The 15,661-nt window shown below is 43.4% G+C and overlaps 1 protein-coding gene across 4 annotated transcripts in view; it reads right to left on the bottom strand.

Annotated features, from left to right (window-relative positions):
- The window catches only part of VWA3B (von Willebrand factor A domain containing 3B), a 107,371-nt gene extending 92,547 nt beyond the window's left edge, over window positions 1-14,824 (bottom strand). For 2 of the 4 annotated variants that reach the window (XM_025178626.2, XM_006137418.4), the window contains exons 1-6: window positions 14,164-14,505; window positions 10,976-11,062; window positions 10,281-10,508; window positions 8,102-8,196; window positions 5,273-5,523; window positions 1,421-1,580 (exon numbers count right to left, since the gene is read on the bottom strand). In XM_025178626.2, the coding sequence (XP_025034411.2) occupies window positions 1,421-1,580; window positions 5,273-5,523; window positions 8,102-8,196; window positions 10,281-10,508; window positions 10,976-11,015 (774 nt within the window). In that variant the 5' untranslated portion in view covers window positions 11,016-11,062; window positions 14,164-14,505. The other 2 variants (XM_075916526.1, XM_075916527.1) reach the window with 2 other exon arrangements.
- Window positions 14,825-15,661: the final 837 nt, after the last annotated feature.

Genomic DNA, 15,661 nt, shown 5'->3' on the forward strand with positions numbered 1-15,661 from the left:
TTGTACCAGTTTTCACCAGAAATGACTTTTGCCTAATGTGTCTTCACTGCCACAGGTGTGGGGTTGTTACATACTCTGTCTGTGTTCTTGGCAAACCAGATCATAGTATCCAATCTGTCTGAAAGACCACTCCCCACTCTCTTCCCCAGCTTCTGTAATGAATAGGCAGGGGAACACACGCCTAAACTCCAGAAACTCCCCGAGCCTCATTTACATCATAGATAGAACAGAAAAGCATCTCCATTAGCATAGAGTATAGAATAGAGAACAGCAATTCCAAGGCAAGAACCACTGAAAGCGGAAAAGCGTCCGTGCCAATCTAGATGCTCTGTTCCGAAAATGCTTTTCCGGAAAATCATGCCAATCTAGACGCAGCCTCTCATTATATCCTTCTGACCCTGCCTTATGTGATCAGATTAGGTTTGCTAGCCCTAACATTTGTAATCAGATTTAAGTTAGATTTAATATTGTTTGGCTCCCCTTGGATGGTTACTTCCTGGAAATAAATAATTGTCATGGTTAAGTTGGTTGCTTCTCTCTCTTTCACTCCTCCACCCTTTTTACGTTTGTTTTTTTTTACTTTCCCCATTCATTCTACAACAACATTCCTTGCACCTAAGCTAAAGATCCCTGTACCACCCAAATATCCCGGGGTTTTGCTCATCAAATGGGTTATTAGCAGAACGGTTGTTGAATGAAAGTGGGGATAAGAAAGTGCTGAACCTGGGAGGTATGAGAGGATGGCAGCTTAAAGTGCTTTTTAACCCAGACCACTGAGTTCAAGGGCAGATGAGGGTCACAGCCTGGCACTGTTGTCCAACACAGCCTACTGAGCCCAGGGACATATAAGGGGTCAGCTTGTTGAGTGCTGATTAACCAGCCCTCTCATATGTGCACTGTGAAAGTGTGTTTTCATCTGATTCTAAGACTGGAAGAACCCAGTCTTGGGGAACTTAGGTCCTGCAGGATAGCTCCATTGGGAGAGAGTTGGCAGAAGGAAAAAGTAGAGCTCTGTTTGAGAACACACGTGACACAAGCAGCACATTGATAGAATTATCAACCTTCACCTCTGATTTCAGAAGAGTAATCCTAATAAATGAGCATACTACAAAGAAATGGGTAAATCTGGTAGCAGAGTGGCTGGCTTAAATGATGGTATTTATATTTATATCTTTTGGCTTTCTTTTAATGAGTACCATAATATGGCCCTTTAAAAATAAATAGATTTAATGGCAAAAATACTATATATAGGGTATTGGTAGATATGGGCTGTAAATCTACTGGAAAGTAATACCTTCTAGAGAGCCACAAGTTCTCTCTTTAGCCCATCATAATTTATTAGAATAAAACTTGCAATCCAGTTCTTCCACTCAATATTCTTGAGTTTACTGGAGAGTTCAGAAGAGATGTATAAACTTACTGTATTATCACTTATGGCTTCCAACAGAGCCTCAGCAGAGCTAGTGTGGCTGATGGCTGGCATATGGTCCAACTTCCAGAGCCATTTAACAGCCGACTCTATAGAATATTCAGACAGAGGAACAGCTTTCTGTTGCCACTTCACAAGATCTTGTGCAGTGCTAAAAATAACATCAATGATTATTCAGGAGTAATAAGGAGCCACCAGCAACATACAACAGCAGAGCTCAAAATATTTTGACTTTATTAGACTTTTAATGATAATAAACCACCAATTCTTGAGGTTGTGGTATTCCATTGACAGGAGAGTCTAAAAACTAACAAGCAATGAGATAGAGAAGCAAAATACCTCAAAATCCACTACAAGTTTGAAAATTAGTTTCTAAGGCAGATATTACCTAAGCAGAATTAAGATAACTAAAGAACATAAAAGCAGCCATACTGAGTCAGACCAAAGGTCCATCTACCCTAGTATCCTGTCTGCCAACTAGGGATGCAAGAGACTAATCGACTAGTCGCTTCCCCCCCCCCCCCCACCTTCTGCCTCTATCAGAAAGAGGTAGCAAGAGCAGGGGGAAGGAAGAGGGTGTGCTGGGGGGGGAGTTCTGGGAGGGGACAGGGGCACAGTGGCAGCATTCCAACTTTGAAATGTTCAAAGCGGAAGCGCCTGCATGGAGCTCGAGGTCAGTAGACTCCCCCCTGGATCCCGGCGCCACACGGTGTTTCAGTCTTTGAAATGCACAAGAGCCCCTGTTGGGATACTGCGCTAGTCCTTACTGACTAATCGAATAGTCGATGGAAATCCCATTGACTATTTGATTAGTTAATTAATCAAAATTTAACATCCTACTGCCGACAGTGGCCAATACCAGATGCTCCAGTGTGCGTGAACAGAACAGGTAATGATCAAGTGTTGCCCATCCCAGCTTCAGGCAAACGGCTACGGTTATCATCCCTGCCCACCTTGACTACTAATGGGCCTATCTGCCGTTAATTTATTTAGTTCTTTTTGAACCCTGTTATAGTCTTGGCCTTCACAACATCCTCTGGCAGAGTTCCACGGGTTGACTATGCATCGTGTGAAACAGTACTTCCTTTGTTTGTTTTAAACCTGCTGCCTCTTAATTTCATTTGGTGACCTCTAGTTCTTGTGTTCTGAGGAGTAAATAGCACTTCCTTATCTACTAACTTTACACCAGTCATGATTTTATATTTTTTTATTTTATAAATAACGCTGCTTTAAGATCAGTTTCTAGAGCATCTCTCTCATTAAACATGCTAGAACCAATAATAAAGATCTATCTGAGAAGTAGCAAACTATACAGGCTGGTGAGATGTGGTGAGAAGAAAACAGAAATACTCCAACAATAAGTGTTGCGAAGATAAAAAAAAAATTACCATGTTATCTAAAAATTGACTTATTGTGTCACCTTTGTGAATGAAGAGTGATTTTTTAGCCTCCATACCATCTGTAATGGGATTAATAATTACCTACCTACCAAACCAGAAAGTTGGGATGCTGAGTTCATTGGTGTTTTTAAAGTGCTTTGAAGTTTTTGCTTTGAAGGCGTTACAAACGTGCGCAGTGTGCATGCATGTGTGTATATAAAAAGAAAGAAGAAAAAAGAAAAACAAGTGGCTAGAATGTCTGTGACATTCCAGAAAGCATCATTCTGGAGAGTTTCTAGCAAATCTGGGATAGCAATGATGTATCATCACAGAAATTTTTAAAAAAGATAACATATTTTTGTGCTAAATACCCCAGAGCTTGATAAATTCACTTTATTGTGCCTCCATTTTTATATAACTTTGCAGATCACCTTTTAAAAAATGTAGTGGGTGTTTTTCAAAGGCTATACAGGCAGTCCCCGACTTACGCGGATCCGACTTATGTCGGATCCGCACTTATGAACGGGACTTTCTCGCCCCGGAGGTCGGGGCGAGAAAGCCCTGTTCGTAAGCTGCTCCGGTGCCCCTGGTCTGCTGGAGACCGTCTCCAACAGACCAGGGGCACCGGGCGGGTTCCCGCGCTTCTGAGGCTTTGCCAGAGCAAAGCCTCAGAGGCGCAGGACCCCCCCGTGGCTGCGGCTTCAGTCCGGGAGCCTGTGGTCTGCTGGGGACCGTCCCCAGCAGACCACAGGCACCCAGACTGAAGCCGCAGCCGCGGCGGGGTCCCGCGCCTCTGAGGCTTTGCTCTGGCAAAGCCTCAGAGGCGCGGCACCCCGCTGCCACTGCGGCTCTGCTCCCCGTGTCCCTGGTCTGCTGGGGGGAGGAGGCGCAGCTAGTGTGCTTCCCCCCACCCCCCCCAGCAGACCAGGCTTTTGTTTTGGACTCTGGGGCATAGCAGCTGGGGCGCTGCCGATTGGTCCTGCAGCGCCCGCTCTGGGCTCTACTGGACCAACCCGGCAGCACCCCAGCTGCTCTGCCCCAGGTCCTGATTCAGCCGCTGCTGGTCAGTTTCAGCAGCGGCTGAATCAGGACGCCTGGGGCAGAGCAGATGGGGTGCTGCTGGGTTGGTCCAGTAGCACCGAGGAGCGGCGCTACTGGAGCAACCCAGCAGCACCCCAGCTGCTCTGCCCCAGGCGTCCCCAAGTCAGCTTCTGCTGAAACTGACCAGCGCTGACTACAGGAAGCCCCAGGCAGAGTTGCTCTGCCCCGGGCTTCCTGGAATCAGCTGCTGATCAGTTTCAGCAGCAGCTGACTTGGGGACGCTTGGGGTTCTTAAGTTGATTCTGTATGTAAGTCAGAACTGGCGGTCAGTTTCAGCAGTGTCTGAATCTGGACGCCAGTTCCGACTTACATACAGATTCAACTTAAGAACAAACCTACAGTCCCTATCTTGTACGTAACCCGGGGACTGCCTGTATAAGCTCACTTGTTCAAACCTCAGATTTATTGGGAGGAGATACTGGAATCAAGTCTGTGGCATAAATCGTGTACAAAATGACATTAGAAGTCACAATCTAACTTTAATAGACTTTCTGAAGCCAATTTTCAAAATAGTATTAAGCTGTTCACAAACCTTAGCATACACATAACTTGCATGCACACAAACTTCCATCCTTATGTGAATGTAAATCCTGTTTTGTGTGTGCAAACATTTATATTAAGAAAAGTTTGCACATGTGTAACGCCAGCAGACCCAGATCATCTGCAGGTGGAATCAAACCTGGAACCACTGGAGTTTAGTGCATGAGCTTGTATCACATGAACTAAAAGCTTAGGCAGTAGAGCAGACTCATTGTTCTTTCTGTTGGTGGGCTCACTGGGCATGGTATACCGAGAGTTACACATGCATATGAATCTGGAAAACTAGGCCTCTTTGTCGCTAAGTACAAATTAATTTACTCATTCTAGGAATAGAATCTGGTCTCTTGGTTAAAGCACTGAACAGGGACTCAAGATATCTGGTTTTGTTTCCCAGATCGACTGCTGTATGATTTACTGTGTGACACTGGGAAAAATCACTATTGCTCTGCAGCATGGTGTCACGCCTATAAAATTTGCACATCAATACTTCCTTTCTCCCAATCTGTCTTGTTTCTTTAGGGAACAAACAGTCTTGGACATGTGATACCTAACATAGTGAGGTGCTCAACTTAGTAGTAGCTTTTAGGCCCGTGGTGTCCAACATGCTAGCCACTATCCACATGTGGCTATTTGGCCAGTTGAGTGTGGCTAGTTTGCCTCAGAACTGGTTGGACACCATGGCTTTAGGCACTACTACAATACAAACAATAATAATGATCATGACTACTGCAGCAAGTCTATCATCAGAACAGAGATCTATACTCTATAGTGCTCCTTTTAATCTCATTAACTAAAAGTAGGAAATAAATATAATTTCCCTTACCAAATGAGGTTAAACTTAGCGAGCTGGGCCACTTGCTGTGAGAGGACCATAGAAAGCGCATCACGGCATAGGTCAAATTCTGTTCCACACACAGTACCAAAGTCCAGAACAATGATGATGCATGATTCCTGAATCACTCCAAATATCTGCCGACTTTCACCAGTTAGCCATTCCATTCTCTGCTTGTACAGCTCAATAGCTCCAGTTAGACAGTCCACAAAATGAAGAATTAGCTCTTTTTTGGCTGTCAGCTTTATTTAAATATAAATGAATGAAAACAAAGATCGAAACAAATAACTCAAAGCAATCCCAAATCCAGCAAAGCTGCAATGACTGATTTATAGTGCCAGATATGCCAGCCAAGGTAGCAAGAGAAACAACCAGTTTTTCTTCCACTAATTTAGCAGAAAATACTTGACAAATGCCTCTGAATCACTCACATACAATGGAAAAGCCACTGTGCTTTATTCTGATTGCATTCCACAATATTTAAAACAAGTTCAGAGCAGCGTCAACTAGTTTGCATGATTTGTTTGTGAATAGATCAGAGCAAGGTAAGCGACTTAAAAGAAATAGGGGCATTGAGGGTGGGAAAAGATTGCAAAGCAGATGAATAGATAAACTGAGACACTTGGAAACTAGTTATTAAGTTAGGGCAAGATTGTGACTTGCTCTTAAAATGCTGTGTGGGGGAATAAGGGGATGTATAGTTCTTTTCTGGGGCAGTATAATCTCAATCTTGTTCATAAGAAACAACGGAAGAAAATTAAAATGTTTCTTTGTCGAGCCAGCGTTTCTGTTCTGTTTCCAAACATTGTTGGGCCTAAATATTTATATTGAGGCATTTGGTACAAATTTCAGGAATGCAAATTAAATATAAAGACTTATTTTCCATAAGCTCCAGCCCAATCAATAAAATAAGCAAAGCCAAGACCCACAACTGGAAAGAAAAATAATTGGATAACAAAAGGGAAATAAACCTAAGACCTTCTTTCTAGCCCTTAAGACATTTGACTCTAGGCAAAGTTATAGGTCAGGGACAGGGAACCTAAGGCCCGGGGGCCGCATCCGGCTCCCGACTTGTCTGGATCCGCCCCAGGGCTCAGGGTTCTTCTTCCCTCCCCAGTATTGGGGAGTAGTTACTCGACTAGTCAACTAGTCGCTTACGTCCCTAAGTGAAGTTAGACCTAACAGCCTGTAAATGCCAGGATCACCTTTGAAGCCTTCTTTAAAAACCGAGATCACATTAGCTATCTTCCAGTCATCTGGTAGAGAAGCAACAGATTGACTTATTTCTCTTTATCTATTTGTTCCAAAACATCTTCTACTGACATCTCAGTCCAGGGCATTTCCTCACATTGTCGAGGGACTAGATGACTATCCGATAAGCTTTTGCTTGTCGGATAGTTGACTAGTCACTGACATCCCTATTACTGAGCAGTTCAGCTAAATTTGTTTTAAAACTAAATCAAGAATTGTCACTCCCCTTATGGATTACAGGACTAGCTGCTCCAAGAAGCAGTCTTTAATGGTGTCTAAAAGTCTCATCTCTGCATCTCATCCTGAGGTGACATGTACCTGGTCAACATGGAGATAGTTGAAATACCCTATTATTACTGGGTTTTCTGTGTTTGTAGCTCTCTAAACTCCCTGAGCATTCCACAGTCAACATTTCCATCCTGGTCACAGGGTGAGGGGAGGGGGTCAGCAGTATATTCCTACTTGTTACTCAAGCATGGAATAATTATCCATAGAGATTCCGTGCTACAGATTGATTCATTTAAGATTGTTACTAAATTTAACTCTATGTTAATTTATGTAAGTTCATTTACATGCTATCCCCCCACCTCCCAGAGATTCTCCAAGAGCTAACATGCAGGCTTGGAGACTAGGAGTTTTCAAAATAAAATTCTGTCAGAAATAGAAACTTTGAGCTCTCTCTCAGAGTGTCATTAGGCAAACCTCCATTGTCTAGTTCCTACCTTACACTATGTATTGATGCTATCTGAGCATGCCCCAGTAGTCCTGAAAATCATTTCTCAGGAACATACAGCAGTCTAACACAGGATTAGGTGTTAAAAACTGAATTGGTCACAGAAAAGGTGGTGGACTAACACACTCAGAAATTTTATGTTTTGCCAGCTTTACACTCGATAGATGTTCTGGATGCTTGATAACTGGGGAGGGATTCTGGATATCAGAGGATGATATGCTATTCATTTTTTTAAGTCTTTACTTTTATGAATTAATTTTTTTCTTAGTCACTGATGCACAGATTTCTTCACACTCCATCTTTTCAAATAATGGGACAGATAGCAGCTACTACTAACATGCTCCTTAGAGCACAAGTCTGGGCAGAGTTCCATCAAACTATATTCACAGACTAGTTTAAGTCCTTTGTGTCCTCCTGCTGGAAATAAATGATCAGTTATGACATCACAATATGTTTCTTCATCTGAGTGCCTCCATTTGTTTCACTGGTAACCACTCAGTTTAGTCCTATTCCTTTTAAGCTTTCTCCCTGTCATTATAGGGTAAATCTATTACTTAGAAATTTCAGGATATTCTTCAAAGCTTTACTCCACATTTCATATGGGCTAGTGTATCACCAGTCATCAGAAAAGCAACCCAGCTTCTGTATCATTAATCATTTGGTGCAACAGAAATAAAAATCAGCAAAAGATAAAGTTCCCATTTTGAAAATACATCAATTTCCTGGCAACATTTCTTTAGCAGCGGAGACACTTCAATCAATCAGTGTTACACTGACATTATCTTTTAAATAGGGGAATGTTATTACTCTATTGAAACAAAGTCAGTCACACTTACATTATATACTCTGCCATCTTGTGCTCTCAAATATTGAGGAAACAGACCATCTGCATACCGAGAAGCCACAAATTTCCCCAAGGTGGACACATAATCTACATTCAAGATTATAAATGGTTTCAAGTTGGAGATTATTTTATTATAAACTGTTTTTCTAAGTCATATGCAAAAGAACAGAGAATAAATGGCACTATCATTAAATTATTTTCTGTTGGTAAGCCAAATAACATTTTTACAGCTATCTAAGAACCACATTCACCAATGCCTCTATTGAAGGGTCAGTAAGATTTTTTGGATAAAAGGGAAGTTTTTCCACTAAGTGTTACATGTTGCATTGCCAGATAGATTGATCCTAAAAAGAATTACTATTTGAATTTAGGTACATGCAACTGGGATAGAAGATTTGTACTATCCGTGTGATGTTGGTGAGCTTTAAAAATATTCTATTTATATTGAGTTGTAAAAATTATTTTTGTTTTCTACAATCATGTCTAGTTATATCTAATGGGGGGGAAGTATCATCTTGCTTACTGGAAACAAGGTATTTGGGACTTCAGATTTCTGAAATTCAACTTTTGTATTCTCCATTTACCTCATAAATGCAAGTACAAGTATTTGTCAGTCAAAAGAGAGAAAAAAACTGAATGGATGATGCTCTCCCACGACATATATTGAAAGGAGCAAAAGTAAATGCAGCAGAAGGCATGTATATATTGCATCTGAAAATATGCTATTTGCAGAACAGGTAACATAACTGCACTGCTAGTTTTAAACTAACTAGTGCACTAAAAATAACAACAAAGATGCAGAGGCAGCAGGAACTTCAGCATGTGCTAGCAATGTGACTATGTCCCTAGAAGGGCTCATATAGCTCATTGGAGGCTGGTGCCACTATGTTTATGCTGCTGTTTTTATCATGCTAGTTAGATCAAAATTAGCACAGCTATGCCTACCTGGGCTGCAAAACAAATCTTCAATTGCATACCCTGAAGAAGGAAAAGCATGTTTTCTGCTCCCCTGATAACAAAAATTTCTTGGCAGTAGCTCTACATAACTGGGACTCCATTGACAGAAAAACATAGGGCGTGGTAATATTTAAGAGCCAGGGAATAGCTTGTTCCCCTGCTAACCCAGTGGCTTTTTGCTGGTGAAACTTACTATAAGAAGCATTCACTTCTTGGAGGATTGTCTAACTTCTTAATCCAGAAAAGAATGAGTATACAACCTCTAGCCTTCTACTAATGAAAGCAACTCTTCTAGCAGGGAAGAACACAGTTTTGCTGGATGTGTAGTGCTAAACTCTGAATTCTTCAGGGTCCAAGCCAGCTAAGTTTGTAAATTCAACAGCTAAAACCAATTCTTAATGCATTACAACTACTGCATTTTAAACGGCAAATTCTTCATGTCAGGAATGCCTTATTGTGCGCTGCAAAGCATTATTATGTAAATGATTTATAATCATGCTCTCTCACAAACTCTCTCCTCCAACTGCTGCACAACTGGGAAAAAATGTTTACTTACTTTCATAAGTGTTCTTCAAGTTGTGTTGCTCACGTCCAATCCACATCCCACCCACCTCCCCAGCGTCAGAGCATTCTGGCAAGAAGGAACTGAGGGGGATGGAGGGCAAGTGGGGATATATATGCACCTATATACCAGCACCACTCCAGCGGGCTCCCCTGCTGGATACCACTAAGGGAAAACTCTCCGACAATCCATGCACACAGGTCAACTGGAAGGACAATAATAGTTTATGGCATGGAGCTCAGGAGAATCTTTGCATTTTCAGTCCACAAAGGATAAGGTCCTTATGGCAGTTACATTTCAGGTGCTAGGGGAAAGGTTGTGTGTGTTCTGATTCTGGAACATTCTGTATCTAAAGTTATTTCACAAATGTAGCTAGATTGGGATCAAGATTAAAGTGAGAAAAATGATGGTGCTGATTAAAGAGAACACCCTTTTTCTCTGCTCCAGAGATGAGAAGCCACATGTGATATGTTTCCAAGCTACAGTTAAGAAGCATAATGTGACTTTCCTATCTCTTTTCTAAGATAGTACCAAGAAAAGAAACAATGTTAAAGGCTCCACAACATATACTGTGTTGCTAAAAAAAAAAATCCATTGAAGTCTGGACTATTCCAAATCAAGATTTAGTTTTTACCATTGGTTTCCCTCATACCTTCCCTGTGCTGAAATCCAATTTGAGATAAAATCTGAGAGAGGGACAGTTTATTTCTCTTGAGTCCATGAAGCTGAAGCCATTTATTGGATGAGATGAGAGGCTGTACATCCAAGTTCCACAATGTGTTTTTCAGTCGCTTTTCCTTTTCTTTTGACTTCCCTTTGTGGGCAACGTCAGAATCAGACTTTTCTTGTTCTCTTTCATATTTCATATCAAAGGTAACCTCTATAAAGAGAGAAAAGGAAAAAAAACAGTGTTGAGATTTACCAAAAAATTGTTTATTCTCTTCCACCATCACTTCTCTCACCAGTCCTCTTCCCAAGCATTTTTATACTTATCTCTCTACCTTTTTCTCATTCCACAGAAACGTGTGTTTAACTATGGAAAGTCACCTTCAATTCCATATGTTTCCCAGCTACCATATCCCTCTTCCTCCTCCATGCACATTCACTCCACTAAATTGGATTTAATCACCAAAAATTGCTCTTTTTTTTTTTTTTTTCAAAACAAAAGTGTTGGGAAGGCTACATCCAGTATGCCAGTAAGCAATCCTTCAAATCTATAAGAAACTTCACCCTATACATTGGGACCGTGTACTAATAATAGCCAATCATAACATGCACATCAAGTGCTTTGTACTGTAAATCATCGTAGAATACATGCAAAGTAGATCTACTTCTTAAGATACTCACGGTCACTCCAGGCAACTCTTTTACACAGATTGCCGGTCATTCTGGACTTCTTGATTTTGGGTCTCTCTTGTTTTCCCTCTTAAAAACCTGAAGAATTAAAACCAAACAAATAGTATTCAATGCAAAATCATTCAGAAGCCTGATCATAATTGAGACCTAGGCAATTTCAAGTATAAAATTAATAAAACAGCTTGTACCACAAAGCATTTACCATCTAGAGTAGGGAAGGGTCACCTGTGGCCCGCTGGCCACAAGCATCCCATCGGACCTTTTAATCCTGCCCTTGAACTCCCACCAGGGAGCAGGGTTGAGAGTTTGCCTCGCTCCGTTCCCCAGTAGCTCTGCACGGCTCCCAGGAGCAGGGACAGCCAGGGGGCTTTGTATGCTACCCCGGCCCCAATCACCAGCACTGCAACTCCTATTAGCCAGGAACAACAGCCAAAGGCAGCTAGGAGCCAGTGCCTGAGGACAGGGCATCAGTGCACAGAGCTCTGTGGACCCGCCTCTGTGTGGGAGCCGGGGGCGGGCGGCGGGGGGACAGGCAGCTGCTTCCAGGAACTGCTTCAGGTATGCACTAGGGATGTTAAATATTAGTTAATTGAATAGTTGATTAACCTCATGAATTCTTATCAGTTAGTTGACTATTCTATAGTCCCCAGGCAGCCCCTTTCCGGAGTGTGGGGTGGTCTGAGCGCCCAGATCCAGCACAAGTCAGAACTGAGCTGGGCTACTTTAAATGCAGAGCCGCGGTGGGATTAGGCCCAGGACCCAGTGCAAGCCGGGACTGAGCTGGGCTGCTGGCCAGCATGCTAAAAAAATGTACTAGGTAGGGAGGAAATGCATGTAGGCTATAGTATTAACCAATCAGCTTTTGCTTTTCAGTTAATCAACTATACTATTACATCCCTAGTAAGCACTGCCTGCCTCCTGCACCCTGAGCACCCCTTGTGTGGCCCAAATCGCTTCCTGAGCCCTGATCCACTCTCCCCCCCCAAATACCTCCATCCTAGCCTGGAGTATCCTCCTGCACCCCAAATCTCTCATCCCCAGCCCTACCCCAGAGTCTGCACCCCAGCCACAGCCCTCACCCTCCCGCCCCGTGTGCCTCACACGCTTACTCCGGCCAACCCTCTATACTGTTTCCATACTGAGATATGGCGTTCAGGCCAAAAAGTTTGCCCCCTCTTGTCTAGAAAGCCAGGCTTAGAAACACATAAGTAGCTATAATCATGGAGGTTGTCCCATTAGATAACACCATGCACATCTAAGGTCTTAAATGTGGGAAAAATGTAACAAAAAGGCAAGGGGTGAGACAGGTGAGACTAACAAGAACACATGATTGCATATATTGGCTGACTAGGCAATTTTGAGACATCTAGATTTTCAAGGTTTTTTTTTTTTAAATAAAACAAACAAAAAATATTTATGAATCACTATCAGGCCACCTGCTAACTACTGTCATTAAGGAGTTTGCCATAGGCATTACTACAGAGATAGGATAAATTACAGTATACCTAATCTGTAACAAAAGGACTATTCCTCCTTTGTAGAATCAAGTGTTATTTTTATCTTTTACATAACTATTTTATTAACTATTATAATCTAGGAACCTTAGTTCTTAGCAATTCTGGTAAGACAAAAAGCAAGTCTTCTTTGCAACCTTATATGTTAGGCATAGGACATATATCCCCATGTGTACAGAATAATTTTATTTTAACTTAATAAAATTACTCATTATTAGCCAGGTTTAGCTGTCAATATAACATTCAAAGACAATTACTTTTATTGGACAACTAAAGGAGATATGTTTTTGCAGGGGAACAGCTACTTGAGTGATTTCTAACCAGAAATAGATGAGGTTTGTTATCATAGCAGCCTCATGTTAACAACTAAACTGGTCAGCATTTTCAAGTCCTCTGCATTTGAGTTGTGGATCCCAGAAACCATCCGATTTTTGCAGCTGCACAAAGGTTTGACTATAGATTTTTCTTCATTTTATAGTGTAAATACCATTCCTGCTCATCCCAAATGAACAGCATCTGCACATGAAATGAATTTGGGGTAGGGGGGAGTTGTCTACACAAAGAAACTTTGACAAGAGTATGAAATGGCTTAACAGAAATATCAAATGTGCCTTTCCTTTAGATTTGAGGTTATCAGCTTACCTTGAACCCAAATTCTGAACCAAAACAGATTTTTATATTCAATAAAATTCACCTTTATCCTTTCACTCTTCCCAGTACAGAAAGGTCCCCTGCACCTTTGCTTACTGTACATCTTGAGTTTTTTACCTTGTGCTGGGAAAACTAGACTATTTGATAAATACAAGAACACCTTGGGAAAGCCTGGGGGATTTCAAGACTGGAATAGAACCAATGAGAATCTGGCAAAGTGTGAGCCCCTAGCATGGAACATGTAGTCAGGGGGCTAAGATAGAAGGCTGTTTCATGTGGAGGGGGGGAGTTAGGGAAGGATGAGATCTTAAAGGAGTTGAAAGATTATGAGGAGAGGGGGAACACAGAAAGGGCTGTTAAGGATCTGACACCTATCCCATGTCTTGGGCTCGGGGAAGTTGCTAGGACATTTTGGGTGTGTCTAGACTACCTAGTTTTGTCGACAAAAGTGGACTTTGGTCGACAAAACTATACCAGCGTCTACACTACCGCTGAGTTCTGTCGACATAACGTCGACAGAACTCAGCAGTTTTGTCAACGCTGGTATACCTCATTTTACGAGGCATAACACCTTCTGTCGACAGAACTCTGTCGACAGAAGGTGTTATTGCCTGTAACGTTGCGTCCAGACTATGGAGTTCTGTCGACAAAGCAGCTTGCTTTGTCGACAGAACTCAATGTGTCTGGACGCTCTTTGTCGACGGAAGTTTTGTCGACAGTATCTGTCGACAAAACTTCCGTCGACAAAACGCGGTAGTGTAGACGTACCCTTTTAGAAGCCAGGAGCCATGCAGAAGTGTCAATGCTACGAAACTGAGGTAAGGGATGGGTCGTGAAACACAGCACGTGATAATGCACGACTGGAGGGAAGGAAAAGACATGCCTTGGGGAGGAAGGATGGAGAGCGATGTAGGGCTCCACAGCTTGATTTTCTGACCCCCACGACTACAGCTCGCATTGCAAACCAGCCATGAGTGCGGAGGGACGGTAGGGGCTGCACTAGCCTAGTCTTACCTCTCGCCTTCCAGCAGCCCGTGGGGTATTTTAAGGGCAGCGCAGCAACAGCCCCCAGAAGCTTGGGGCTTTAGGGCTGTCCTGAGGAAGGAACAATAACGACAACGAACATTTAATTTGCTGCTGGGCCCGGTGGGGGCTGGGAGCTGCACCCCTGTCCCGGGGGCAGCCCCAGGCGCGGCAGGAGAGGGCTCCAGCGGCAGGGGGGGGAGGGACGAGGTGCGGGTTTAACCCCGCCGGGCGGGCGGGCCCTGCAGCTCCGCTCCCCACGTGGAAACGTGACATTCCATCCCGGCCACAGCGGCGCCCCCTGCCGGCCCCCCGCCGCCGCGGCCCGCGCAAACTCCCCTCACCTGGCTTCCGAATTTCCGCCGCCGCTCCCCACCTATTGTGACGAACGCGGCGGGTTCCAAGGCGCGGCCGCCCCAGTGTTGACGCTGGAGACAGCTGGGTTGCTAAGGCGGGGCCAAGCGCAGCCCGGGCGAGGTGCTGATGCAAGCGCAGGTCCCGGGCTCGCGCCAAGCGCCCAGCCCCCAGCCCGGGCAGTGCGCCGCAGCCACGCAGGTAGCAGCTCCCTGCAAGGCCTTGGAGCGAGGGATACTGCAAGCCAGCTCCCCCGGCTTGACGTGCTTTGCATCGGAATCCGCGTTTACAGTTTGGCTCAGTAGCTCTCAGCTTCCCCCCTCCTGCCCCTCACACACACACGGCACAAAGTCTCCCTGTGTCACCCTCTGTTCGCGCGACTGGGGACATGGTTTCATTGCCACTAGTGCGCACGGATCGATTTGCTCAAACTGACCCTTGACAAGCACTGGTGATTTGCAGGGCGCGCTGTGCTTTATCTAGTTCTTTGCTCACGTTAGCAGGGCAGGGTGAGACAAATGGTTCTTGGTTCAGAGATTTTGAAAATCACCTGAGAATTTAAATACCAAAGCTGGGGGGGGGGGAAACCTTCTTTTGCTTAGGTTGCAGGTTAAACCAAATTTGCTCCCTACTTGTCCTTCCAAGCTCCTGAGACAAGTCATTACCACTGTTGTATCAGTAAATTAGTGCAGTGGTAGCCATGGCAGTCCCAGGATGCTGGAGAGACAAGGTGGATGAGATCATTTTTATTGGCTCAACTTCTGTGGGTGAGAGAGACAAGCTTTTGAGCCACACCAAAGAACAGGGGCTCTGTATGGCTAGAAAACTTCTGTTGGTGACAGAGACAAGCTAAGTGCAATAAAAGTTATTACCTCACCCACCCTGTCTCTCTAGTATTAGTAACACATTTATTTACTTAGTCACATCAAAAGGTAGTAAAAGCTGATGATACAATACACAGTTCAGGAACAAAAGGGCCACAGCATATACATAACATGTTCATATTTATAAATATCAAAACCAACAAATCACAGCAGCTACTCCTACTCATGGTTGCTTAGTAAACAGCAATAGACAAGAGAAGAGCCTTATAATATGTATAGTTCAAATATGTACTCTACTGCTTTCTTACTTG

The sequence above is a fragment of the Pelodiscus sinensis genome, chromosome 1 (genome assembly GCF_049634645.1).
Source record: "Pelodiscus sinensis isolate JC-2024 chromosome 1, ASM4963464v1, whole genome shotgun sequence".
Lineage (NCBI taxonomy): Eukaryota > Metazoa > Chordata > Testudines > Trionychidae > Pelodiscus > Pelodiscus sinensis.